The 23,865-nt window shown below is 39.7% G+C and overlaps 1 protein-coding gene across 1 annotated transcript in view; it reads right to left on the bottom strand.

Annotated features, from left to right (window-relative positions):
* Window positions 1-4,671: 4,671 nt before the first annotated feature.
* The window catches only part of EPHA7 (EPH receptor A7), a 203,342-nt gene continuing 184,148 nt past the window's right edge, over window positions 4,672-23,865 (bottom strand). The window contains exon 17 of the mRNA XM_074896067.1: window positions 4,672-4,787. Coding sequence (XP_074752168.1) covers window positions 4,760-4,787 — 28 coding nt within the window. The 3' untranslated portion in view covers window positions 4,672-4,759. The remainder of the gene's footprint in view (window positions 4,788-23,865) is intronic.

Genomic DNA, 23,865 nt, shown 5'->3' on the forward strand with positions numbered 1-23,865 from the left:
TTTTCTTTAATGTGCCCATACTGCGAGCAGAGTACTAAATTCTATAAGCCTTCTGTTATTGCCAGGGCAAATATAAGAGAGATTTAATAGTACTTGGAAATTATTTTTTATATATGAGGCAGCATAAAAGATTTTTTACTGAAAAGGAAGCCTGTTTAAAATAAAATACAAATAATAAGAATACATTATAATGAAATATCTGGAGGGAATGATGCTTTATTTTGATCAGTTTTTAGATGGGGCTATCCTCTATATCACAAATAAAAATATGTGAATTGTCAATTCTGTGGTTTTCTTTCACTAGCCTCATGGTCAGATTTAAATATTCCAACCTCTCATCAGCACTTCAGCTGAACACTTCTGTTGCATTTGCAAACAGCAAGGATGATAATCATTTGCTTATATGTCTTATCAAGAGAAAAAATGTCAGACGATTCCCTGCATCTGGGGTAAGCGACACAGGGGAGCTATGTGTACTACTTTCTGCTGATAATGCTGGGCTGAGATTAATGATAAATGATTCATGAACAGATTAGTCAAGCAACCATCAGGAATGGGGTAGCTACATTTGGAGCAGAAAGACAGTGTAGGTGAATCCTCAAGGTTCTTTCCAGATGTACTCTTGGTCTATGTTAACACATAAGTCCTTCCTCTCTTGTTGTTTTAGGCTTTCCTCTAAGGCAGCTTCTATTCAAGGTCACTTTTCTAGAATCATATGTCCCATAATTAATTGCCCTAAGATAGTACTAAACTGGCTAAAACTGGAAATAATACAGGCCAAAATTTCAGCTGCAAGGTAAGGTACTTCTGCTCACCTCCCTGGAGCTGCTGCAGTTCGTATTAGCTGAGTATATGGCTCCCTTACTTCATCTTTCACCTCCAAAATGTAGTGAGCTCATTCTCAATATTTCAAGTGCCAGTATGGATGAATTCCAACACTGGAAGCACATTTGAACTGGCAAACAATAAATGGCTGCCATCAGGCATAAGCACTTGTTATATCAAAGCTTTGGCACATTATTTATGGAAGACTTATTCTAATGAATTCCATCCACACCTACCAGATGTGCAATTCAGGATTATGCCAGCTGTTTACCAGTATACTTGATGTCCAATGATGTCATGAGTATAACATGACATTCAATTTTAATGTTGCTGAATAAGGAAACTTTTCTTAATATCTTTGTAGAAAAAGAAAAAGCAATGTTCTCGCATATCCTGAGTCAAAACGTTAGTGGAATGTAAGCTGGTCCAGCCCTTATGCAAACACATGCGCTTCTGTGCATATGGCCAATGCCAACTGAATCTGCACAATGCTCTCTGCTATTCATAACATCATAACAAATAAACCTCATACATAAAATATATAGAAAAATAAATCACCAAACAAATTATAAAGAAATCTGATTAGCTAAAAACCATTCACCAGAATCTGTTTATTTAGAGGTATTTTCAGGAACAAAAGCACAATTTCTAATAACATTTAATGATTTTGAGTCACATTGAGACTTTCTCTCCATCAGAGATCCCATTAAAATTAGTAATATCTCTGATAAATTCAGGTTTTACCAAACATACATGAAGACAGTAGAAACAAGTTCTTTTTTTATTATGTTATACATACAGAAATAGGTTTTCCTTATTTTGTTCTTCTTTTATTTATTTTTTTTCTTTCTGTTTTATGTAGAACTATGCCTTACTTAGAATGGTATTCCATCATAGAACATTGAAATTATTTAATATTAATCATTGCTGGGCAGGAACATTTGATTTTCAGGTTTATAACTTGTAATGCATTGCCTTCATGGTCACCATATTTACAAATACAAATCCATTTACTGATGAGAATAATGATTCATTCTTTTAAGATCTACTTAAAAATGAGAAGGCAAGAAGGACTTCTTGAAAGTGTTATGCTTTCTGGGATGATAAATATTTGCGATAATCTGTTTGGCTTTATAACTACATAAACCACGGACATATCAAATTAGGAAGAAATAAAATGTGCCGATAACAGAAATATACACATATATTAAAATGTCACTTCCTTTTTTTAAAAAAAATTGTTTATACATCTTTATTTAGATAATGAAAAATACAAACAATTCATACAAGATCTGCTCTCGCTCACAGAAAAAATCAAAATGTGGTGTCAGTTAACTGTGCTGCTTTTGTAAAAGTCATCTTTTTGTAGTTCAAATACTGCTAAATGCACTAACATTTCCTGCACAGGTCTTTGATTTTTTTAATTTATCTACTCCTCTGAACACATATTGTTAATGAGGAAGTGTAACTCTGCTGTTGATGTGACTGCACTGAAAATTCTAGTTTCTAACATTCTTACATTCTATTCTAAAAATAAAGAATCACACAATGACGTAACGGCATAAACATATGCTAGGTAGGTGTCTATTGTGATTGTGCAAAGGTAGGGCATGAAGACAGTTATAAAATATTACTTTGTTTATCTTTTCTTGTAGAACAGTAGTAATACATGTAATCTATTTTTAAAGTCTTCTTTATTTCCCCTGTGGGCCTGATTCTATATCAGATGCGTAGGTTGCTATCTTGAAAACAGCTTCAGATTAACATTTCTGTGTTGTATTATACAATTCCTAAGCTTTCATCAGTAAAAACATTGTTAGAATACCTGCATTTCAATGGTGTTTGATAGATGGACCATACTTGGCAATGCATATCAAAATCTTTTATTCTGCTTCTGGTTACAAATATACATGTGGAAAAAAAGTGAGAGATCTTGGCATGAAAAATATCTTTAATTGTCAAAACGTAATTTCTTCACCTCACTCTGCATGAGTTTTATTCATCAGTATTTTCCCATAGTTTCATTGACAACTCTGGTCCAAAGCTTACTGGAGTCCGTATGTTTTGAACTGGTTCCTAATGTTCCAAGGTCACAGAATCACAGAATCATCTAGGTTGGAAAAGACCCTGAAGGTCATCCAGTCCAACCATTAACCTAACACTGACAGTTCCCAACGACACCAGATCCCTCAGCGCTATGTCGACCTGATTCTTAAACACCTCCAGGGATGGGGATTCCACCACCTCCCTGGGCAGCCCATTCCAAAAACTAACAACCTGTTCTGGAAAGAAATGCTTCCTGACATCCAGTCTAAACCTTCCCTGGTGCAATTTGAGGCCATTCCCTCTTGTCCTGTCACTTGTTACTTGGTTAAAGAGGCTCATCCCCAGCTCTCTGCAACCTCCTTTCAGGGAGCTGTAGAGGGCGATGAGGTCTCCCCTCAGCCTCCTCTTCTCCAGACTAAACACCCCCAGTTCCCTCAGCTGCTCCTTGTACGACCTGTGCTCCAGACCCTGCACCAGCTTCGTTGCCCTTCTCTGGACACGCTCGAGTCATTCAATGTCCTTTTTGGAGTGAGGGGCCCAAAACTGAACACAGGAATCGAGGGGCGGCCTCACCAGTGCCGAGGACAGGGGTCAGATCCCTTCCCTGTCCCTGCTGGCCACGCTATTGCTGACACAAGCCAGGATGCCATTGGCCTTCTTGGCCACCTGGGCACACTGCTGGCTCCTGTTCAGCTGGCTGTCAATCAACCCCCCAGATCCCTCTCTGACTGGCAGCTCTCCAGCCACTCCTCCCCAAGCCTGTAGCGCTGCTGGGGGTTGTTGTGGCCCAAGGGCAGCCCCCGGCATTTGCCCTTATGGAAACTCCTCCAGTTGGCCTCAGCCCATGGCTCCAGCCTGTCCAGGTCTCTCTGCAGAGCCTCCCTACCCTCGAGCAGATCAACACTCCCACCCAACTGGGTGTCATCTACAAACTGACTGAGGGTGCACTCGATCCCCTCGTCTAGATCATCAATAAAGATGTTAAACAGGAGTGGCCCCAAAACTGAGCCCTGGGGGACACCACTTGTGACTGGATGCCAACTGGATTTAACTCCATTCACCACAACTCTTTGAGCCCGGTCATCCAGACAGATTTTTACCCAGCAAAGCGTGTGCCCATCCAAGCCACGAGCAGCCAGTTTCACCAGGAGAATGCTGTGGGAAATGGTGTCAAAGGCCTCACTAAAGTCAAGGTAGACAATGTCCACAGCCTTTGGCTCATCCAATAAGCAGATCATCCTGACTTAGAAGGAGATCAGGTTTGTCAAGCAGGACCTGCCTTTCATAAACCCGTGCTGACTGGGCCTGATCATCTAGTTGTCCCACATGTGTTGTGTGATGATACTCAGGATGAACTGCTCCATCAGCTTCCTGGGCACCGATGTCAAGTTGACAGGCTTGTAATTTCCCGGATCATCCTTCTGACCCTTCTTATATATGGGTGTCACATTGGCCAATTTCCAGTCTGATGGGACGTCCCCAGTCAACCAGGACTGCTGGTAAATTATGGAAAGCAGCTTGGAGAGCACCCCAGCCAGCTCCTTCAGCACCCTCGGGTGTATCCCATCTGGTCCCATAGACTCATGTGTGTCTGTGTGATGCAGCAGGTCACTGACTGTCTCCTCCTGGATTGTCGGGGGGTCGTTCTCCCAGTCTCTGTCTTCTGGCTGAGGAGGCTGGATTCCCTCAGTACAGCTGGTCTTGTTATTAAAGACTGAGGTGAAAAAGGAACGTCACTGCTCTGGTGCAGCCCTCTGATTACTACCCTTTGTTGATTATCCATGCAGGTAATTATGAGGTGGCAGAGAGAAGTCTAAAGACACACAAAAATGACTTCAAGGCACTGGGGTGGCTGGTTGAAGGCTTGGGAGCTCAGGTGGTGTTTTCATCAACCCCTCAAGTGGAAGGAACAAACACTGAAAGAGGGTGGAAAACATCTGATTAACACATGGCTCAGAGATTGGTGCCACCATAGGAATTCTGGGTTCTTTGATCATGGTGAAGTTTATAAGGCACCTGGTCTCATGGCGACAAATGAGACAGAGGGCATGCGGCTATCCCAGAGGGGGAAAAGGATTCTGGGGCAGGAGTTATCAGGGCTTACTGACAGGGCTTCAAACTAGATATGAGGGAGGATGGGGAGATAAATGGGCATGTTAGGAATAAGCTCAAGGGAGGCATGCCAAGGCTTGAAGGATGGTGGACTGGTGAGGGCTCTCCCTCTGCCACTTCATTTGAGAGAAGGGAAGGATATTTAGAAACCGTGGAAGCATCTGAGAAGTGTCTGTTAGGGAATGGGGCCCACACTCACAAAAAGGTGTTGGATTCATTAGCTCATCTCAAGTGCATCTATACCAATGCACGCAGTATGAGCAACAAGCAGGGGGAGCCTGAGGCCATGATGTAGCATGAGAACTATCACTAGCTATCACAGAAACGTGGTGGGATGCCTCACACAACTGGAGTGCTGCAATTGATGGCTACAAGCTCTTCAGGAGGGATAGACAGGGAAGGAGAGGCAGTGGAGTGGCCTTTTATGTTAGAGAAAGCTGTGAGAGCTCAGAAATCAGGTATAGTCATAATGGGGTGGAGACTGTTTGGATTAGGTTAAGGGCCAATAAAGCAGATCTTGCTGTGGGAGTCTGCTATAGACCTCCTAACCAAAGCAGTGAGGTGGATGAAGCTTTCTATAAACAGTTGGGAGAAATCTCGTGGTCACTTGCTGTTGTTCTTGTGGGGGACTTTAACATCCCGGGTATCTCCTGGGAACACAGCACAGCAGAGAGGGAACAATCCAGGAGGTTCCTGGAGTGTGTGGAGGATAACCTCCTCACACAGCTGGTGAGTGAGCCGACCAGGGAAGGTGCCTCCTGGACCTGCTGCTTGTGAACAGGGAAGAGCTTGTGGGGGAAGTAAAGGTTGGAGGCTGTCTAGGGTGCAGTGATCATGAGATGATTGAGTTTTTGATCCTTGGAGAAACAGAGAGGGGTTAGTAAAACTGCCACCTTAGACTTCTGGAGGGCTAACTTTGACCTGTTCAAAAGACTGATTAACAAAACCCGTTGAGAGGCTGCCTTGGAGGATATGGGAGTCCAGTAAGGCTGGAGATACTTCAAGAGAGAAGTCTTAAAGGCACAGGAGCAGGGTGTTCCCGTGTGCCAAAAAACAAGGAGGCAGGGAAGGAGACCAGCCTGGCTAAACAGCTCAACCTGTCTGCAGCTGTTAAAGATAATAAAAAATGTTTCTATAAATTCGTTAACAGCAAAAGGAGGATTAGGGAAAGTCTCCCTCCTTTACTGGATGCAGAGGGAAACATGGTAACTAAGGATGAGGAAAAGTCTGAGGTGCTCAACGCCTACTTTGCCTCAGTCTTTAGCAGTGGAACTGGCTGTTCCCTGGACACCCAGCTCATGAGCTGGGAGATGGGGAGGGGAAGCAGACCGAGGTCAGCACACCTGAAGAGGAGGTGGTCAGAGACCTGCTACACCCCTTGGATGCACACAAGTCTGTGGGACGGATGAGTTACACCCAAGGGTGCTGAAAGAGTTGGCAGATGTGCTCGCCAAGCCGCTGTCCATGATTTACCTGAAGTCATGGCTAACTGGGGAGGTCCCATTGGACTGGAGGGTGGCAAATGTGACACCCATCTACAAGAAAGGCAGAAAGGGGGATCCAGGAAACTATAGACCTGTCAGTCTGACCTCGGTGCCAGGGAAGGTCTTGGAGCAGATCATCTCGGGTGCCATTAAAAGTCATATAATGGACAAGCAAGGGATCAGGCCCAGTCAGCATGGGTTTATGAAAGGCAGGTCCTGCCTGACAAACCTGATTTTCTTTTATGACAAAATGACCCAACTACTGGATGAGGGAAAAGCTGTGGATATTGCCTACCTGCATTTTCGAAAAGCATTCAACAGGGTTCCCCATAGAATTCTTATAGAAAAACTGGCTGCTCATGTTCTGGATGAGCAAACAGTTTGCTGGATCAAGCACTGACTGGATGGACGGTCCCAGAGAGTCGTGGTCAATGGAGATAAATCCAGCTGGCAGCCAGTCACAAGTGATGTTCCTCAGGGCTCGGTGTTGGGACCATTTCTGTTTAACATCTTTATTGATGATCTTGATAAGGACACAGGGCGTATCATCAGTAAGTTCTCAGATGACACCAAGTTAGAGCAGGAGTGTCGATCTGCACGAGGATAGGGAGTCTCTACAGAGAGACTTGGATAGATTGGATCAGTGGGCCAACGTTAATTGGATGAACAAGGCCAAGGACCAGGTTCTGCACTTGAATCACAATGACCCCCTGCATGGCCACAGGCTTGGGGAGGTCTGGCTGGAGAGCTGTCTGGCAGAAAGGGATCTGGGGGTTCTAATTGACAAGCAGCTGAACATGAGCCAGCAGCGTGCCCGGGTGGCCAAGAAAGCCAACGGCATCCTGGCTTGTATTAGAAATAGTGTGACCAGCAGAAGTAGGGAGGTGATAGTCCCCCTGTACTCTGCACTGGTGAGGCCACACCTGGAGTGTTGTGTCCAGTTTTGGGCTCCTCAATACGAGAGAGATACCGAGGTGCTGGAGCGAGTGCAGAGGAGGGCAACGAAACTGGTGAAGGGCCTCGAGAATAAATCCAATGAGGAGTGATTGAAGGAGCTGGAACTGTTTAGTTCAAGGAGAAGGCTGAGGGGAGACCTCATCACTCTCTGCAGCTACCTGAAAGGACATTGTAGAGAGGTTGGTGCTGGTCTCTTCTCACAGGTGATTAGCAATAGAACAAGAGGGAATGGCTTTAAACTGCAACAGGGGAGGTTCAGACTGGGCATTAGGAAAAAAAAATTCTCAGAAAGAGTGGTCAGACAGTGGAATAGGCTGCCCAGGGAGGTGGTGGAGTCACCATCCCTGGATGTGTTTAAGGGTCGTTTAGGTGAGATGTTGGGGGATATGGTGTAGGGGAGAACTTTGTAGAGTTGGATGGATGCAATGATCCCAAGTGTCTTTTCCAACATGAATGATTCTGTGATTCTGTGAAGGCATTGAGCACCTCAGTCTTTTTCTCATCACTTGTTACCATGTTTCCTCCTGTTTCTATCAGGGGATGGAGGATCTCCCTGGTCCTTCTTTTGCTGTTGACATACTTATGGAAACATTTCTTGTTATCCTTGACTGCTGATGCCAGATTAATTTCTAGCTGAGCTTTAGACCTCCTGATTTCTGCCCTGCAAAGCCTCACAGCCTCTTTGTAATCACTGTGAGTGGTTAGCTCCTTCTTCCAAAGGCTGTAAACTCTCATTTTCTCCCTGAGTTGCAGCCAAAGTTCCCTGTTTAGCCAGGATGATCTTCTCTGTCGTCACTTTCTCTTACAGTGCCTGAGAACATCCTGCTCCTGTGCCATTAAGACTTTCTTCTTAAAGAGTGTCTCACCATTGTCTGCTCCGTTGAGGATTTGCAAATCTGAGTTACTTGTCTTCCTCATCTGAGCAGGACATGACACCAGCCTTCCTGGACCCCTATACCCTTCAGGACTATCTCCCCAGGAATTCTGTGAAGCAGGTGCCTAAACAAGTCAGCCCTTTGGAAGTCCAGGATGTCAGTTCTGCTGCCCCCTCTCCTGGCCTCTCTAAGTATATAGAACTCTATTATTTTGTAATCACTGTGCCTAAGTCGGCCTCCAACCACCACATCATCCACCAGTCCTTCTCTGTTCACAAAGAGGAGATCCAGCAGGGCACCTTCTCTGGGCGGTTCATTCACCAACTGTGTCAGGAAGTTGTCTCCCACACAGTCCAGGAATTTCCAGGACTGGTCCTGCTCTGCTGTGTTTTGAACATAATTCCTGGTTTTGAATCTCATTAGAAAAAGAGTACTGTATATTAAAAGATATCTTAACCAAAAAAAAAAAAAAAAAAGAAAAAAAGATTGGAGGCAAATGTAAATCCACTCATCTGAAAATTCAGTCCAGTTAAACCATACTTTATACTTCATTCTCCAACATTGCCAACCTAGAGCAAGTAGTTTCTTCCACCACATATGTACCTGTTTTTTCAGTCATGTTCAATTTCTGCAAAACACTTTGAAATATGACATTAAATACTTTCAGTTTATGGGAGAATGTTATGACTTCTCTACGTTTTTGAATAAGGAGGACCATGCATTTCCTAAGGAAACATCCAAAAATATGGTTGTGTATATGATGTTAGTAGAATAACATTTGCATTTAACAGTGAATACATTTTTATTGCTTGGGTTTTACTTAACATAATCGGTCTTTTAAGATCAAGATGAGGCCCACAATAATAAAGTCTGAATAAAAAAGTGAGAACAGGTTGAACAACGTCTTGCTGGTAGATTTTGAGAATATAGACTCAATGAATAAAGGTTGAGGAGAGAGGGAGGAGGGGAAGGATTATATGGTTTACAAGGTCTTTCCTAATATTATTATTGTTAGCGCACCCATGTAATGTGTTCCCGATTGTCTCTATCCATTTCAGCAGGTTGCCTGAAGACAATTTAACCTGTCCTAAAGACTTATGTATGATCTGTGTCAAAACACAAAAACCTCAAGCTCCCTTCAAACTCTCCAGGAATACTGGCAGGCAGTCCTTATTTGCTAATCGTACCATATGCAGGTAAAAAGTTGCCAAGAGTCAGACCAGACCAGAAGTATCTCCGAGTCCATTAAGCATTTGCACAGCACTCATTTTTAGAAGCCAAATTGTAATAAACACTTTGCTTGCCATTTGTCCCTATTGACTTTGCTTGGTCTTAACAGTGTAAAAACTATGCCTTTCCTAAAACTTCACACTTTGGACACACCTTTGGACAAACCTCTGACATGTAATAGCCACTCTTTATTCATTCTTGTTTCATTGGCATTCAAGTACATCTGCTAACAACAGCCAGGGAAATCTGGAGCTTCCTGTCCTCATAAACTTTCCAAGTGTCTGCTAGAAAGACAGCATACTCTCCTATATCTAGATAATACCAATCATATCCAAGAATATAATTCAAAAATAATAAGTGTATCAACAAAGGGGAGGAAATGTTGTACCTTATGTGACCTCAGTTAAAAAGTTGTTCTGTCTTCTTCCTGAAGGGGTTACAAGAGGTAATGCAATTCAATAGGCCTGGGAATTTTTTTGCCACTTCATGGTGGAGACAAAGTTGACTTAATAGGTCAGGTGCATCACTGTGCATTTTAACTAAACACAAAATTGTTGTGAACAATAATATCTAGCCTTTTGACAGTAAGATATATAGTATGGAAGTATAAATTTAGTGCATGTGAAACCTGAAAGCAGCCTCACCGCTTTATGGCATATCTGTACACATACAACCAGTGCTTCTAGGAATTGTCACCAGGACACTGTTTATATGTGCTTTTGTCTAGCTTTTATCTGCTATTTATAATGCCTTTGTCTTTGTATATAAATGTATGTGTGTGGTATGTGTATAGAGAGGAAGAGAGAGAGAGAAAGAACATGGTCTAAGCTTACACAGTTACAGTGAAGTCTTATAATTTTTTATTAATACCTCATCACTTACATCTTTCCCAAATGTAGTTGTACACACACACACACACAAAATAAAATAATAAGGAAAGCAGCAAGAAAGAAAGCAGATACACTGAGACAATTTTATAAAAACTTAGAAGAGGTTCTGTCTTCCATAAAAATGAAACAATAATTTGACAGAAAATACATGCCTGCTGACACTTAACATTACCAGGGAAGTATTTATTGTATAGTCACTGTGAAAGAGACAAAACCTTCATTGTATATTCATTTGCTCTGTCATGAGAGTGAGGTGCAGCTTACTATAGAAAAGAAACATTCTCTGACCATTTATTTAGATTGTATTGTTGCTCCTCTGTATGCAAGCCAGTCATGTAAGTATCATAACTCCACACTTAAAGTATTGCCAATAAGTATGAATTGTGCCACCTCTAATGAAGAAGGTTAATCTTTTTTAGAAGAAGGAATGTATTAAGCCCTCCATAATGACAGTTTTAAACACAAAGTAATACACCTGAAAATCCCCTCCTAATTATGGGGCTGGATCAGGGTTAAGTTGATGTTCATCTAGACTTAATCAACACCCACTCACGAGTGAGATATGTGTGGTCATTCAGAAATTAACATAGACTGTTCTTCACTATCTTTTTTCTCTCACATAGGGAGAATGAGTGTTACAGATTTGTAGAGGTTTACAAGTTTACAGATGAAGAGAATTGCAGATTTTTCACTACTGCCTAACCTCTCAGTACCATTCTCACATCTTTCATTAAATGAACAGCTAGTAGAGAAATATTTATTTGATTTAGGAATGGATCAGCAACAAAGTACTTTATTTAATTATAATTTTAGTTGCTGTCTGATACAAAATTAAAAAAAAAAAAAAAAAGAAATCTGAAAGTGATTCAAAAGGAAAAATATTTCTCTTGTGTGGTGAAATTTAAAGCTTAGAAAATGTTCTTTACCATTCAGGTTGACACTCGGAGTGCTTAATTCCCTCTAACCCAATACTCAGATAGAATTTAAAACATTTATGTCTGAGAATGATCCGTTCCACTCTAGCTGGTGGCATGAAACTCTGGACACCTTTGATTTGAAAGACAAAGTTCACAATGGGCTTAAATCTAAGCTCTAACATATGTTTGAAAGTAACAACTGATTCCCACCTAACCCCCTTTATGATTCACAGATGGCTTGGGAAGAAACTACTCATTTAGAATTCTCAGTATGTAAAATATGATCTTAGCAAGACAATACACTCAGACAGTCTAGAGTTTTAATTAAAAGCTACAGCCAGATGAAGACTCTTACTGCAATTCAGTCTGATAATTCAGATACTTACACAGAAAGATATGGATATGGATACTAAAGCTTCAGCACTGTGAGAGGTGTCAGAGCTACAGCTCCTGCAACCAGGAGAGAGACTTAAGCACCAAATAACAGGCTAGGGAGGACTAGCTTTGTCTACATCTCCCTGTTGAACCTGAGCTACTCTGGGGGAAAGACTGCAATAATTAGATGTTCAAGAGTGTGGCTGGTACTCTAATCCTTAAGGCACTTGCTCTGGGTTAGGGACACCTGGACTCCAATCCATTTCCAAAGAACATTTATATATTTTAAAGAATGACTCTATAATGTAAGAAAATAACGATTCCTTAAATAGATGTTAAAATTAAAGTCACTACTTTCATGCTTACCCCACTAATGTAGTCTCTCTAATGTTTTCACAGTCACATTCAGATTTATGCCTTGGCTACTGTGCAGAAGAAAGTTATTGTAAAAGGATTACCTCCTTGATTTTCTCCTCCTGTGTCTGGGTCTTAAAAGAAAATGGCAACCATTTCTGCAGCATTCCCTGTAGTGCAAGTTTCCTAATATAGGTGTATAGTGGACTCAAGTGGAGAAAAAATTTGCTTTCTGGATTTTGATTGGGTTTAAGATGTAAAGGTGCTCTGGCACATGAAAACAGAACCTCTGCTGGGAATGCAGAGGCACCTAAGGAATGTTAATTTCAAGTGCTAATGTGTCTATATACTTTGGCACCCTGACAGTCAGGTATCAGTTGAATGTGGGTTTTCAGGGTCATAAATTTGGACCTAGTCACACCTCTCCCACCTAATAACCTTTTCACATCTTACCTTGTGAAAATATTGCCCACAGCTATAAGGAAAAAATATAAATCTTTCCCTGACATTTATATCAATGTGTTATTAGGAATGTTGATTAAAGTGATTCTCTAGTTTTAATTTTAAACCATTTCTCTTAATTAATTGAACACATTTACCCTTTTTGTTTCAAGTCATATAATATTTTTATCTTCAATAAATAAAATGCTGTCATATATTTATTTACAAGAAGATATTGATGACCATTTCCAGTTTTGTTACTGAACATTATTTTGAAGTCAAATCTGAAAATAGTTTACTTACTCGAAACATTTAGCATTTAATGTACTACTGCAGAATTGTCTTTGGTGAAAAGTGTTTTGCTTTCTCTGAGAGAAACATGCATAATCCCAAATCTGCAATCACTGAAAATTACAATTCCATTTGATGCACTTAGTTTTGAAACTAAAAAAAAAAAAAAAAAAAAAGACATTCCTTTTGACAGTTTCTATTGTAAGTTAAAAGACTTATTCCCATTTAGAAAACATGAGCATTCCTTCAGAAGTAAAAAGCCCGATGGATCATGCTATAATGCACCATTGTCTTAATACCATCAAAATAACACCAGAAGCCACTCAAGGATTCTCTGCTGAGCTGCAGAAGCTTGTTCACCAATCACTAGACAATCATATGGAAGAAACACCTGTAACACCAGCTAAAAGGCTGTGAATTAATATTCTTCCTTTCATCTGACAGACTTGTCTTGGACATAGAATACAGAAATGTATCTGAAAAATAGCAGAAAGCTGCACCTTTATCTTTGAAGGTTACATATATACATATATATTATTTGTATATATATGTATAAGGAAGTTGGGTCAGGTATCACACTGAACTGCCTCTCTGTGTGCCTCAACTTAGCTACTGAGCTAGATTTTGGTGAACTCCAACAGTGCTATGAGCTTTCTTGGAGATCTTGTGTGTGCAAACACAAAAGGATGGAGACAATAGGTTTATCAAATACATGAACTGAAAGCACACTAACCCACTGAGCTGGTACTCTTATCTCAGTCTTTGTTGTGAAGCAAGTGAGAAGATGTCAAAGTCAATGTTTCGAGCAAATCAGTCAGCAGACAGTGTATAGGCACTAACGTGCAGCTTCCTAGTCATGCCTCTCATCAACCCATGTGCCATCATTCTGCCCTTGGCTTTGCTAACTATTTTACTATAGGCTGAGGGTAAGGGAAGTTCTATATGTACAGCTTTTGCTTTGCAGCCTGGAAACTGTCAAATGTGGGGAAGTCTGTGGGGAAAATCACTATGGTTTCTTATTTCACTGCAAGCCATGATACAGCTATACGCTTTGGACCTTAAATGATAGGTGTGTCACACACATTCGTAAGCATGCCTTCACAGCTCACTTGAGAAGTTAAAAGCTGCTTGAAGCCAGTATACAGGGTACCCTTTTGTAACAACGTTATTAGCATCGTTGGCCTTAATCCAGTTCCCTGCTGTTAACTTTCTTTTCCCTTCATGACTGTTGGACAGATATTTTCAGATAATGTCTTCTGATGACATACTAGCTCTTGCAGTTCATTTTAATGTTGAGTTAAGGAATCCCTGACCATGCAAACAGTTAAAAGTGTGATAAGAGCAGAGAGTGGGGACAGAATCCAGTCCCACAATGTTACCTGCTCAATTTGGTGTTACGAAATTGCTTTTACATGTTTTTTTACAAATAATTCTGTGGTGAACTTATAATGGAATAATATTCTTAAGTCTCTTCAGACTTGGAAATTGTCAGCAGTGAGGATTTTTAATGAAATGTAACCAGTCTAAAAGTCTATGTTCTGTTTTTTGTTTTTGTTTTTTTTTTTTTTTTCCCTCAGTCACATAGTTATAAGAGTAAGAATTAGGAGCAGTGATAAAGAAAGCTTTTATTGTTTATGAGAAGAGAAAGAAAATAAAGTGAATGAATTACCTTTGCAAACAGGTCTCTGATTACAGATGATGCCCTGGGACTGTCACTAGTCTTAAGACCAATAAACAGTTTGCTAATACTAAGCCAAGTTTTAACTCTCTAGATGCTCATTTTAGGTAAAAAAATGTTTTCATTCTTAATAAGCTTTTCTTTCACTTATGTGCCTTTGATATCCTTTGCTGAGTGAAAAGGTAAAATTGTGCTCCATTTAAGTCTAAATAGGTAATTTTACTGTATTTTTCATCCTTCATTCAGTATTTATTACTTAATTTTCACTTTATCTCTTCATATTTGAATAAGATAAGTAAAATAAATTCCAGTATTAAGACTAGAGTTATCTTATATGATCCGAAAGGAAAAAGCTTTATTTAGATCTCACATTTTTTTTACCATGTGACCATATGCTTTTTGACTGGAGTTTTTTTGTTTTTTTTTTTTTAAATGTATTTTCATCTAGCTATATTTGTACTGTGGGAAAAAATACTAGAAGAAATGCATTAACAACAGCCTTCAAATTTAGATTCTTCAGTTTTTCAATGCCTCTTGTGAAATTCAGGCATGCTAGGCTTCCAGTAAATCAGTGACAGGGCAACCTGTGAACATCAAACCAAAAAGAAAAAAAAAAAAAAAAGCCCTTGACTTGAATGATGTGTTCCCACTAACATAGAAACCAATTTTATACAATTTTTTTTCTCTTTGTCTGTCTTCACCTTCAAAAATGGGAATAATGAAATAAAACATAGAAATATTCAAAAATTAAAATATTTACTTGCAGTAACTGTTTATATATAGAATAAGAAATATTCTTGTATATAGGTTAAAGACTTTTTAATTATGTCTTTACAGGGGTGTAAGGAGGATTAGTTATGATGGTTGTAAGGCTCTATATAATTTTCGAGTCTTATCTAATTATTCCTAGAGACCCTGATTAATTTCTGGTTTTAAAAAAGAATGTGAAAGATGTATTAATGAGTCAGGTATCTATCTTAGCACAGAGACTGGAAGGTAGACCTATAGAGGAATGGTTTTCTGACACAGTTTTAAAGACTGGGAAGAACAACGTACCACAAAATGGGAATGAATGACAAAGGAAGGCGTTGTGGTGGAGACAAGGAAAGAAAAAATTACAGAGTTGTTCTTCAGAATAATGATGCACATTGCCATTGCCCACCCTGCCCTGCATTGCTGCGTTGTTGGTGGGAATGCCACTGTGTGTGATGACAGCTGCAACACGGGCAAATGCGATGATGGCCATTTGAAAGAGTCCAGGGTACTTTCCTGCATATCAGCATCCAGAACCATTTGAGAAGCCATATTTTTGCTCCTACCCAGGTAGGAGCTGCTGCAGGAAAGCATGTGTCTCCCATGGATCCTGTGTTAGATCTTCCAAAACATGTATATGTCTCAGCTATAAGAGAATAATGGTGTACTACATGCCTAATGCATTTGCGTGAGCTGGCAGATATGACAGAAGACCTATGGATTATCGTCTTCCTGGATGGATACTAGGTATTCCAGTGCTTCTAAAGTGCCTTCAGAAACCTGTGGTTTAGCAACATCTAGGTATCTAATTTAAATTTAGCAGAATCAATCACCTCCACTAAGTGTACTGACAAGATGTCCGTTAGGTGCAATACAATCTTATGGTTTAAGGTGGTAGAGAGACCTTAGGATAGACACACAGATTTAGGTATCTTAGTCTCAAACTGAACCCCACCCAGAGTTTCTTCCTTAACTAAATGGTGGCACTGGATATCCAGTACACAGATACTCACAGATACAGATTGTTTGTCTTGTCTTTGCTGTTGAATCATGATAAAAGATAAGTGTTATTAATAGAGGTCCCCTATGCAGGTTTTTCCTGCTGACTGCTGGCAGGGCTGTCCTGTGCAGCATTTTCTGTTTAGCTGACCACCTAAGGTTTCTGTGTAATCTCCAGATCTGCTGGGTAGTATAGTTCTTGGCTGCCCTGTGTGAATCTTTTCTTGGTTGAACACCAGGACATACATGAAGTCAGAGGATCTCACAATGGGTTCCTGGGCACTAGCCATGATGGCTTATCTGCTCAATGTGGGTTTTTAAAATATTTTTAATGCTTTGTGGAAACTTATCAGCTGTAGCAACCTTTAGTAAGAGTCAAATTGCTCCCAAAAAATGCTGTAATATTCTTAGAGTATTCTTACAGGTATTGAAAATATTTCCAGAGGTTTCTTTTTCCTCTTTTTGTCCACTGTTATTTTGTCAGTTCTTGAGTTTTGGCTTGCCTATTAGGGCTGCTTTTAAGGTACCTATATACTTCCACTATTCAGACAATATTTAATAGAAGTCTGGCTTCTAATGATTCTCCTCGAGACATGCCTGAACATGATGGTGATCTTTGGCTAATTATGAGATTATATATCTAAATCTATTTAGGAGGATACAGCTGCCAGAATGGATAAGTCCTGTATTATTCACTCATTTCATATATTATAAAGGACTCTCCTGTCCATCCTCCAACATTAAAAAAAAAAAAAAAAAAACAAAAAAAAACCCCAACGTAACCTGAACATAAAAATATGTAAGTGAAGGAATTACATCAAAAGATAAATAGGCTAAAGTGAATGTGAGATGCAAGAGAAGGGAGAGTCTGGAGATATGATAAGAGTAGTTAAGAATATGTCTGCACATACCTTACATACATACAAACAAACATTCATTCCAAGGTGCCCATACTACTACTCTAGTATATAAAGTCTTTTTAAAATATAAAATATATTAAAAATTAAAATATTTTTTTAAAAAAGTTATGTGTAATAGCAAGACACTATCTAATGAAGAAATTTTTAAATATATCTTTAATCATCCTATTAGTCCTCACACAATCTTCTCATTTTGCTGTTGTGTATGTGTAAATAGGAAGGAAATAATCCAATTTATTTTTAAAAGTAGATCATAAGCATTCATCTTTTGTGTGCAGTAGAAGAGGAAGAAGATGTACAAGTGAGGAAGAAGAATCTACCAGAAACAGAGATACAGCTGAAGAATGATATATAGAGAGGATAATGTAAAAATGCTGAGAAAGTGAAAGAACAGAAGAAATTTTTTTTTCTTCTCATTTGTTAACTGAAAAAAAACCCCAAAAAAACCAAAACCAAACCAAAACCACAACAACCAACAAGCTCTAGTTAATTAGAAGAGAGGAACAAAATCTTATAGCCAAAACCTCCCAAGTTCCAAATTTACGTCTGAAAATTACGTTGCTGTAGCAGTGAGCAATTCACTTTACCTCTCTGAGTTTTTCCATCTGTAATTTGAAGATAAGTATTTATTTGCCTCATAAGAATGATAGGAGGAAAATTAGTAAATATATGTGTGTAGCTTGATGTTGAAAAGTATTTTGACTTTGAAAGAGTATTTGTTTATTTTGTCTTCTATATCTTGAATGTTTTTACTGCGGTTGGCATAAACACAGTTGTGGTGTCAGACATTCTGATCAAAAGCCCTCCCATAGGAACTTCTAAATGAGATTTGAATTAACCAAAGGGGATCAAACATTGTCCTCTGAATGTAATAATCTCTGCCTTATAGAATTATAGAAAAGTAATTAAAAAGCTGAATATAAGGTTCCCACATCATGTTTCCAAGTTTATTCTTGCATGTAACATTTCATGCAAATCAGATTATGTTGTTTGACTTAAAAATTACTGGGCCAGATTCTCAACTGAACGGAAATCAATGGAGTGGATCTGCTTTACACAAGCTGTGAGTCTGATCCATGACATTTATTTAACTTATTCAGATGTAAAAAAAAAAAAAAAAAAAAAAAAAAAAGAAAAGAAAACTTACTTTCAGTATAACATTTTTTGATTTTCCCTTCAAAAGAAGATTGTAGCTGTGGTTCATGGTAGGTAACATTAAACTGATGAGATCCATGCAAGAGTACCAGGGGCTGGAGTTCGACTTTAAGCACAACTCTTGAGTGAAGAGTGTCCCCACTCTCACCATCACCACAGGAGGCATTGTACCTCACAGACCCAATTTCTCCCCTGTTTCCTTTTACATCCTAGGAGTTAATAACTTATTACTACCGAGGCCCAACACCAAGTACCTATGCTCCTACTGTGAGTTGACTCAGTTATTTTGGCTAGGGAAAGAAGTGAACCACTGTTGTGATTTTTCTTCCATTTCACATAAAGAAACCTGGCCTCATGCAAGGTCTATCAGGTCCAGCAGGAAAGTCCAGTATAGATAATGATCTATGTGCTTTGGAAGTGCAGCAGCAGTAAATGAGTAAGGAAGGCATAGTAATTTCATCAACTTTGCCATGGTCTCATCATAGAATCACAGAATTATCTAGGTTGGAAAAGACCTTGAAGATCATTCAGTCCAACCATTGACTTAAAACTGACAGTTCCCAACTACACCATATCCCTCAGCGCTATGTCAACCCAACTCTTAAACACCTCCAGGGATGGGGACTCCACCACCTCCCTGGGCAACCCATTCCAACACCTAACAACCTGTTCTGTAAAGAAATGCTTCCTAACATCTAGTCTAAACCTTCCCTGGTGCAATTTGAGGCCATTCCTTCTTGTCCTATCACTTCTTACTTGGTTAAAGAGGCTCATCCCCAGCTCTCTGCAACCTCCTTTCAGGGAGCTGTAGAGGGTGATGAGGTCTCCCCTCAGCCTCCTCTTCTCCAGACTAAACACCCTCAGTTCCCTCAGCTGCTCCTCGTACGACCTGTGCTCCAGACCCTGCACCAGCTTCGCTGTCCTTCTCTGGACACGCTCGAGTCATTCAATGTCCTTTTTGGAGTGAGGGGCCCAAAACTGAACACAGGAATCGAGGGGCGGCCTCACCAGTGCCGAGGACAGGGGTCAGATCCCTTCCCTGTCCCTGCTGGCCACGCTATTGCTGACACAAGCCAGGATGCCATTGGCCTTCTTGGCCACCTGGGCACACTGCTGGCTCCTGTTCAGCCGTCTGTCAATCAACACCCCCAGGTCCCTCTCTGACTGGCAGCTCACCAGCCACTCCTCCCCAAGCCTGTAGCGCTGCTGGGGGTTGTTGTGGCCCAAGGGCAGCCCCCGGCATTTGGCCTTATGGAAACTCCTCCAGTTGGCCGCAGCCCATGGCTCCAGCCTGTCCAGGTCTCTCTGCAGAGCCTCCCTACCCTCGAGCAGATCAACACTCCCACCCAACCTGGTGTCGTCTGCAAACTGACTGAGGGTGCACTCGATCCCCTCGTCTAGATCATCAATAAAGGTGTTAAACAGGAGCCCTGGGGTACTCCACTTGTGACCGGCCCAAAACCAAGCCCTGGGGGACACAACTCATTACCGGCCACCAACGGGATTTAACTCCATTCACCACAACTCTCTGGGCCCGGCCATCCAGCCAGTTTTTTACCCATTGAATTGTGTTCCCATCCAAGCCACGAGCAGCCAGTTTTGCCAGGAGAATGCTGTGGGAAATAGTGTCAAAGGCCTCACTAAAGTCAAGGTAGACAATGTCCACAGCCTTTCCCTCATCCAATAAACAGGTCGCCCTGTCATAGAAGGAGATCAGGTTTGTCAGGCAGGACCTGCCTTTCATAAACCCATGCTGACTGGGCCTGATCATCTGGTTGTCCCACATGTGTTGTATGATGGTACTCAGGATGAGCTGCTCCATCAGCTTCCTGAGCACTGAAGTCAAACTGACAGGCCTGTAATTTCTTGGATCATCCTTCCAACCCTTTTCACATATGAGCATCACACTGGCCGTTTTCCAGTTTGTCGGGACCTCCCCGGTCAGCCAGGACTGCTGATCATGCTGATCGTGTATCACTAGTTGAGTACTAAGCCCAGGAATGATGTACAAAAATCAGCTGGGAAAAGAGAATTTGATCCTTACTGTTCTTCAGCTTCTCTGTTGTCTTCAGATGCTTCTAATATTGAAGGATCGTTATCATAGATATTTTGGAGGAGACCAGCAAATTAGAGTCAAGTTACATACGTATTCCTACAATTTTAATTACATTTCCAAATTTTCTTTCATAATCACTGTGACTTTAGTCATGATAATTTAATGAAAGAAATAGAGAGATCCATATTTTTTAGTTGAGATACAGAGATAATAAAAAAAACATGTTTTTGTTTCTGGAAAATCAGTAAATTCTTCATTGGATACATGTATTTTTATCTCACTTACCTAACCCACATGCAGCAGGATATGTTATCTAGCAAAAATATCAATTAATAAAATTGTTGTCACCCAAATATTTTCTGGGTTTACTTTTTCTTTCTTTCTTTCTTTCTTTCTTTCTTTCTTTCTTTCTTTCTTTCTTTCTTTCTTTCTTTCTTTCTTTCTTTCTTTCTTTCTTTCTTTCTTTCTTTCTTTTTTTTTTTTCCCTCTGGGGCATCTCTTTCTCTGCATCAGACTATGTTGTAGCTAATAGCTAGAGAGAAGTTCAACAGCTGGTGTCAGCAAATTTTATTTTGTGGAATATCATGTAAGTATTGTTACTATTTTGCTTCGGCATAAATGTTATATGACAATAACTCATTTATTAAATTACACTGAGGAGCATATACATGTGTTCATCAGATGGCAATGAAAAGAAGGAGGGATCCCAAATCCATTAACTGAAGAAGTGAATGTATAAAATTTACTCAGAAACAACTTCTTTTTGGATCCATTTAAAAGGAACACTTACAGAAACAGATACTTCTAGCTCAGGAGCAATGAAGCCTAATGAAACAAATATACGGTGCAGAGATAGGAGCTCATAAATTCTAATCCATGTTTTCTTGAGATAAATTGAATAAAATTAGACAGGTATTCAGCCAGAATTCATATGGAAAAAATATTTTTGAAGATTCTGGGGCTTCTTATGTGTTCAACTTACTCTGCCACATTTAAATTAAGACAACTAGAAAATCTGTTATTCCAAATTAGTCAACATGTCCATGTGATCGTCCTACAAAATCTTAGCATTTCTTCATTTTATTATTGTGGGAAAACTCTTCTGGGAAGTACTTCTTATTAGTTTTACCCTAAAAAAGAGGATTGCACTGGGCATAGAAATTAATATATGTATGGGTAAGAATCTTCAGATAAATCTGTTGGAATATAGAATAATTTGCATGTATATTTTCATATTGAGAGCTATGGAGTTCACAGAGCTAAATGCAATACTTCTGGAATGTATTTATAAACAAAACCAATTTTCTTATGACCTGTATGTCAAGTAGTAGTTTGAATGCAGTTATACTGATTGTTACCTTTGGGGTCTCGTTTCCCTGAAATACAATTTTTATTCTGCTAGACAGTGAATAGAACAATTGCAGTTCCCAGAAAAGATGATTTCTGGACTCTAAACCGGGGGACCCACAAGTGCCCTACAGGTGCATCTGAGCTTATGGTGTACGTTCTGACCATGTCACAACACCCACTTTCTATATCCTTGCTGTTGCAAAAAAGAAACATGGATATACAAGGTCTTGGTACGTTCTAAGCAGGTCCTCATGGAAACAGCCAGCCTGATCCATCAGGAAAGTTTCTACAGTTGTTTCTGTAATTTGAAGATGAATGAAAATCTGAAATACATCAGACATGGACATAAAATAGTTCAGATTTGTTCAGATTTGCTGTGAGATACCGGTTAAGTAATTGTAATCTCTTCATGTCACCAAATTCAATCCAGAAATAGGAATAGTAGTAATAGATTTCAGTTTTGTGTTTTCTCTGTATTTAAACTCTTACCTTAAGTTTTTTATATCCAAAGGAGAGTGTGTCTCTGTGTGTGTGCATGTGTGCGTCTGTGCACGTGCATGTGCAGGGCTAGGACAATAGTGCTGCAGCAGACAGTTTTAGAAATAAATAGAAGTATTTATTAGTATGAGAATTAAATAATTTTTGGCAGTTGTAATAAGTGCTTAGGTACTGACTGTTGCTACTCTGGCCATATTAACTAGATCCATGTTAGCAAGCTGAACATGGCACAGACTTGTGCATCGATGCTCAATCATGCATAGAGATTTCTTAAAGACCTTGCAAAGATTAATCCCTACATGTTTGTGTAACCATACTCTTCTAATGGCACCTTATAGTCATCACAGCTACAAAATAGTAAACAACTCTATTCATGCCACCTTTTAGAGGTGTCAAATAGAAGGATTACAGATACTTCTGCATCCCAAGTCAAATTAAAAATTAGAATTTTTATCACCTTGGCTAATGTTTGCATACCTGTCCAGCTCTACTGTCAGTGAAAAGAAAAACATTCAAAACCTAAATTAAGCAAACAGCAAACAGCTTACTTTAGAAGCCTAACTTAAATATCGCTCTTGTTCTCTCCATTGACTCTAGAGTCATTAGATAAGCCAAGCTGAATGACTTTTTTCCTGCCAATCTGTCATCATGATGCTTAACTGAAACACCTCTGGAGCACTAAATATTACCTATGAAAACTTTTCTTCTTGTACAAGAACTTTTTGAGTTTTGTTTGAAATTATTTCTTAATCATCTGGCCATTGCATGACTCTCATTAGCTGGGACACTGACAAATGCCTAGTTCCTGAGATTTAAACTTCCCAGGCAAATCTTTGGTATGCACAGTACATTTATTTTTTTATTTATAGTAAAGAAAACATTTTATTTAATACTGTACGCTTTACATTTCACTAAAAATGTTTCAGAATGCGTAAATGCTACTGTTGCCTCTCTTCTTAATTTTGATGTTAAAATCTTATCTTTAGGAGAATCATATTGCTCTTTTGCTCCTATATTTGTAGAGTACAAAACATTGTTTGGTACCAGAAAGGAAAAGCTGTGTGGTTGACCCAACTGTTAAATCATGTCTACAATGTATCATAACCAGCCAAAAGATATAAAGCAAGAATCTAATTGACCAATACTTCGGTAGTGTGTGACATTATGTAGCTGTTTTAGCTGGCTTTATAACATCACAGAAATCTATAACTTCATACTTCATGAGTCAGAATCAATAAACCTGCCATTACAGCCTCCAAAATCAATCTTGCCTTATATGCTCCCTGCCCTTTACTTCTTCCTCTTTTCCTTCTACTTCCTAGCCAAACAAAACAAACTGCTGTTCGAATTTATAATCTTTTGAGCTAAGTAAAACAGATGAATTAGGAATGTGGATTCTATGGGTGAAATCACTTACCATCCTCTTCAGGGTTGAATGTTGAAACAAACACTTTGGAGCTGGCACCTGTACCCAAGCTGGTATTCCACTATAACTAATGCCCCTCATTCATCTCCTTTTTTTTTTTTTTTTTAGGTTATTGTGACTTTAACATTATCAGCCTTAGACTTCAAGTAAAATTGAGAAGCCAAGCCCTAATTTATCCTGTAATGTCTGCTAGTCATCTATTCTTCTTTCCGAGAACTCATTTTATAATCCTG

This window comes from Athene noctua, chromosome 1 (assembly GCF_965140245.1).
Source record: "Athene noctua chromosome 1, bAthNoc1.hap1.1, whole genome shotgun sequence".
Taxonomy (NCBI): Eukaryota; Metazoa; Chordata; class Aves; order Strigiformes; family Strigidae; genus Athene; species Athene noctua.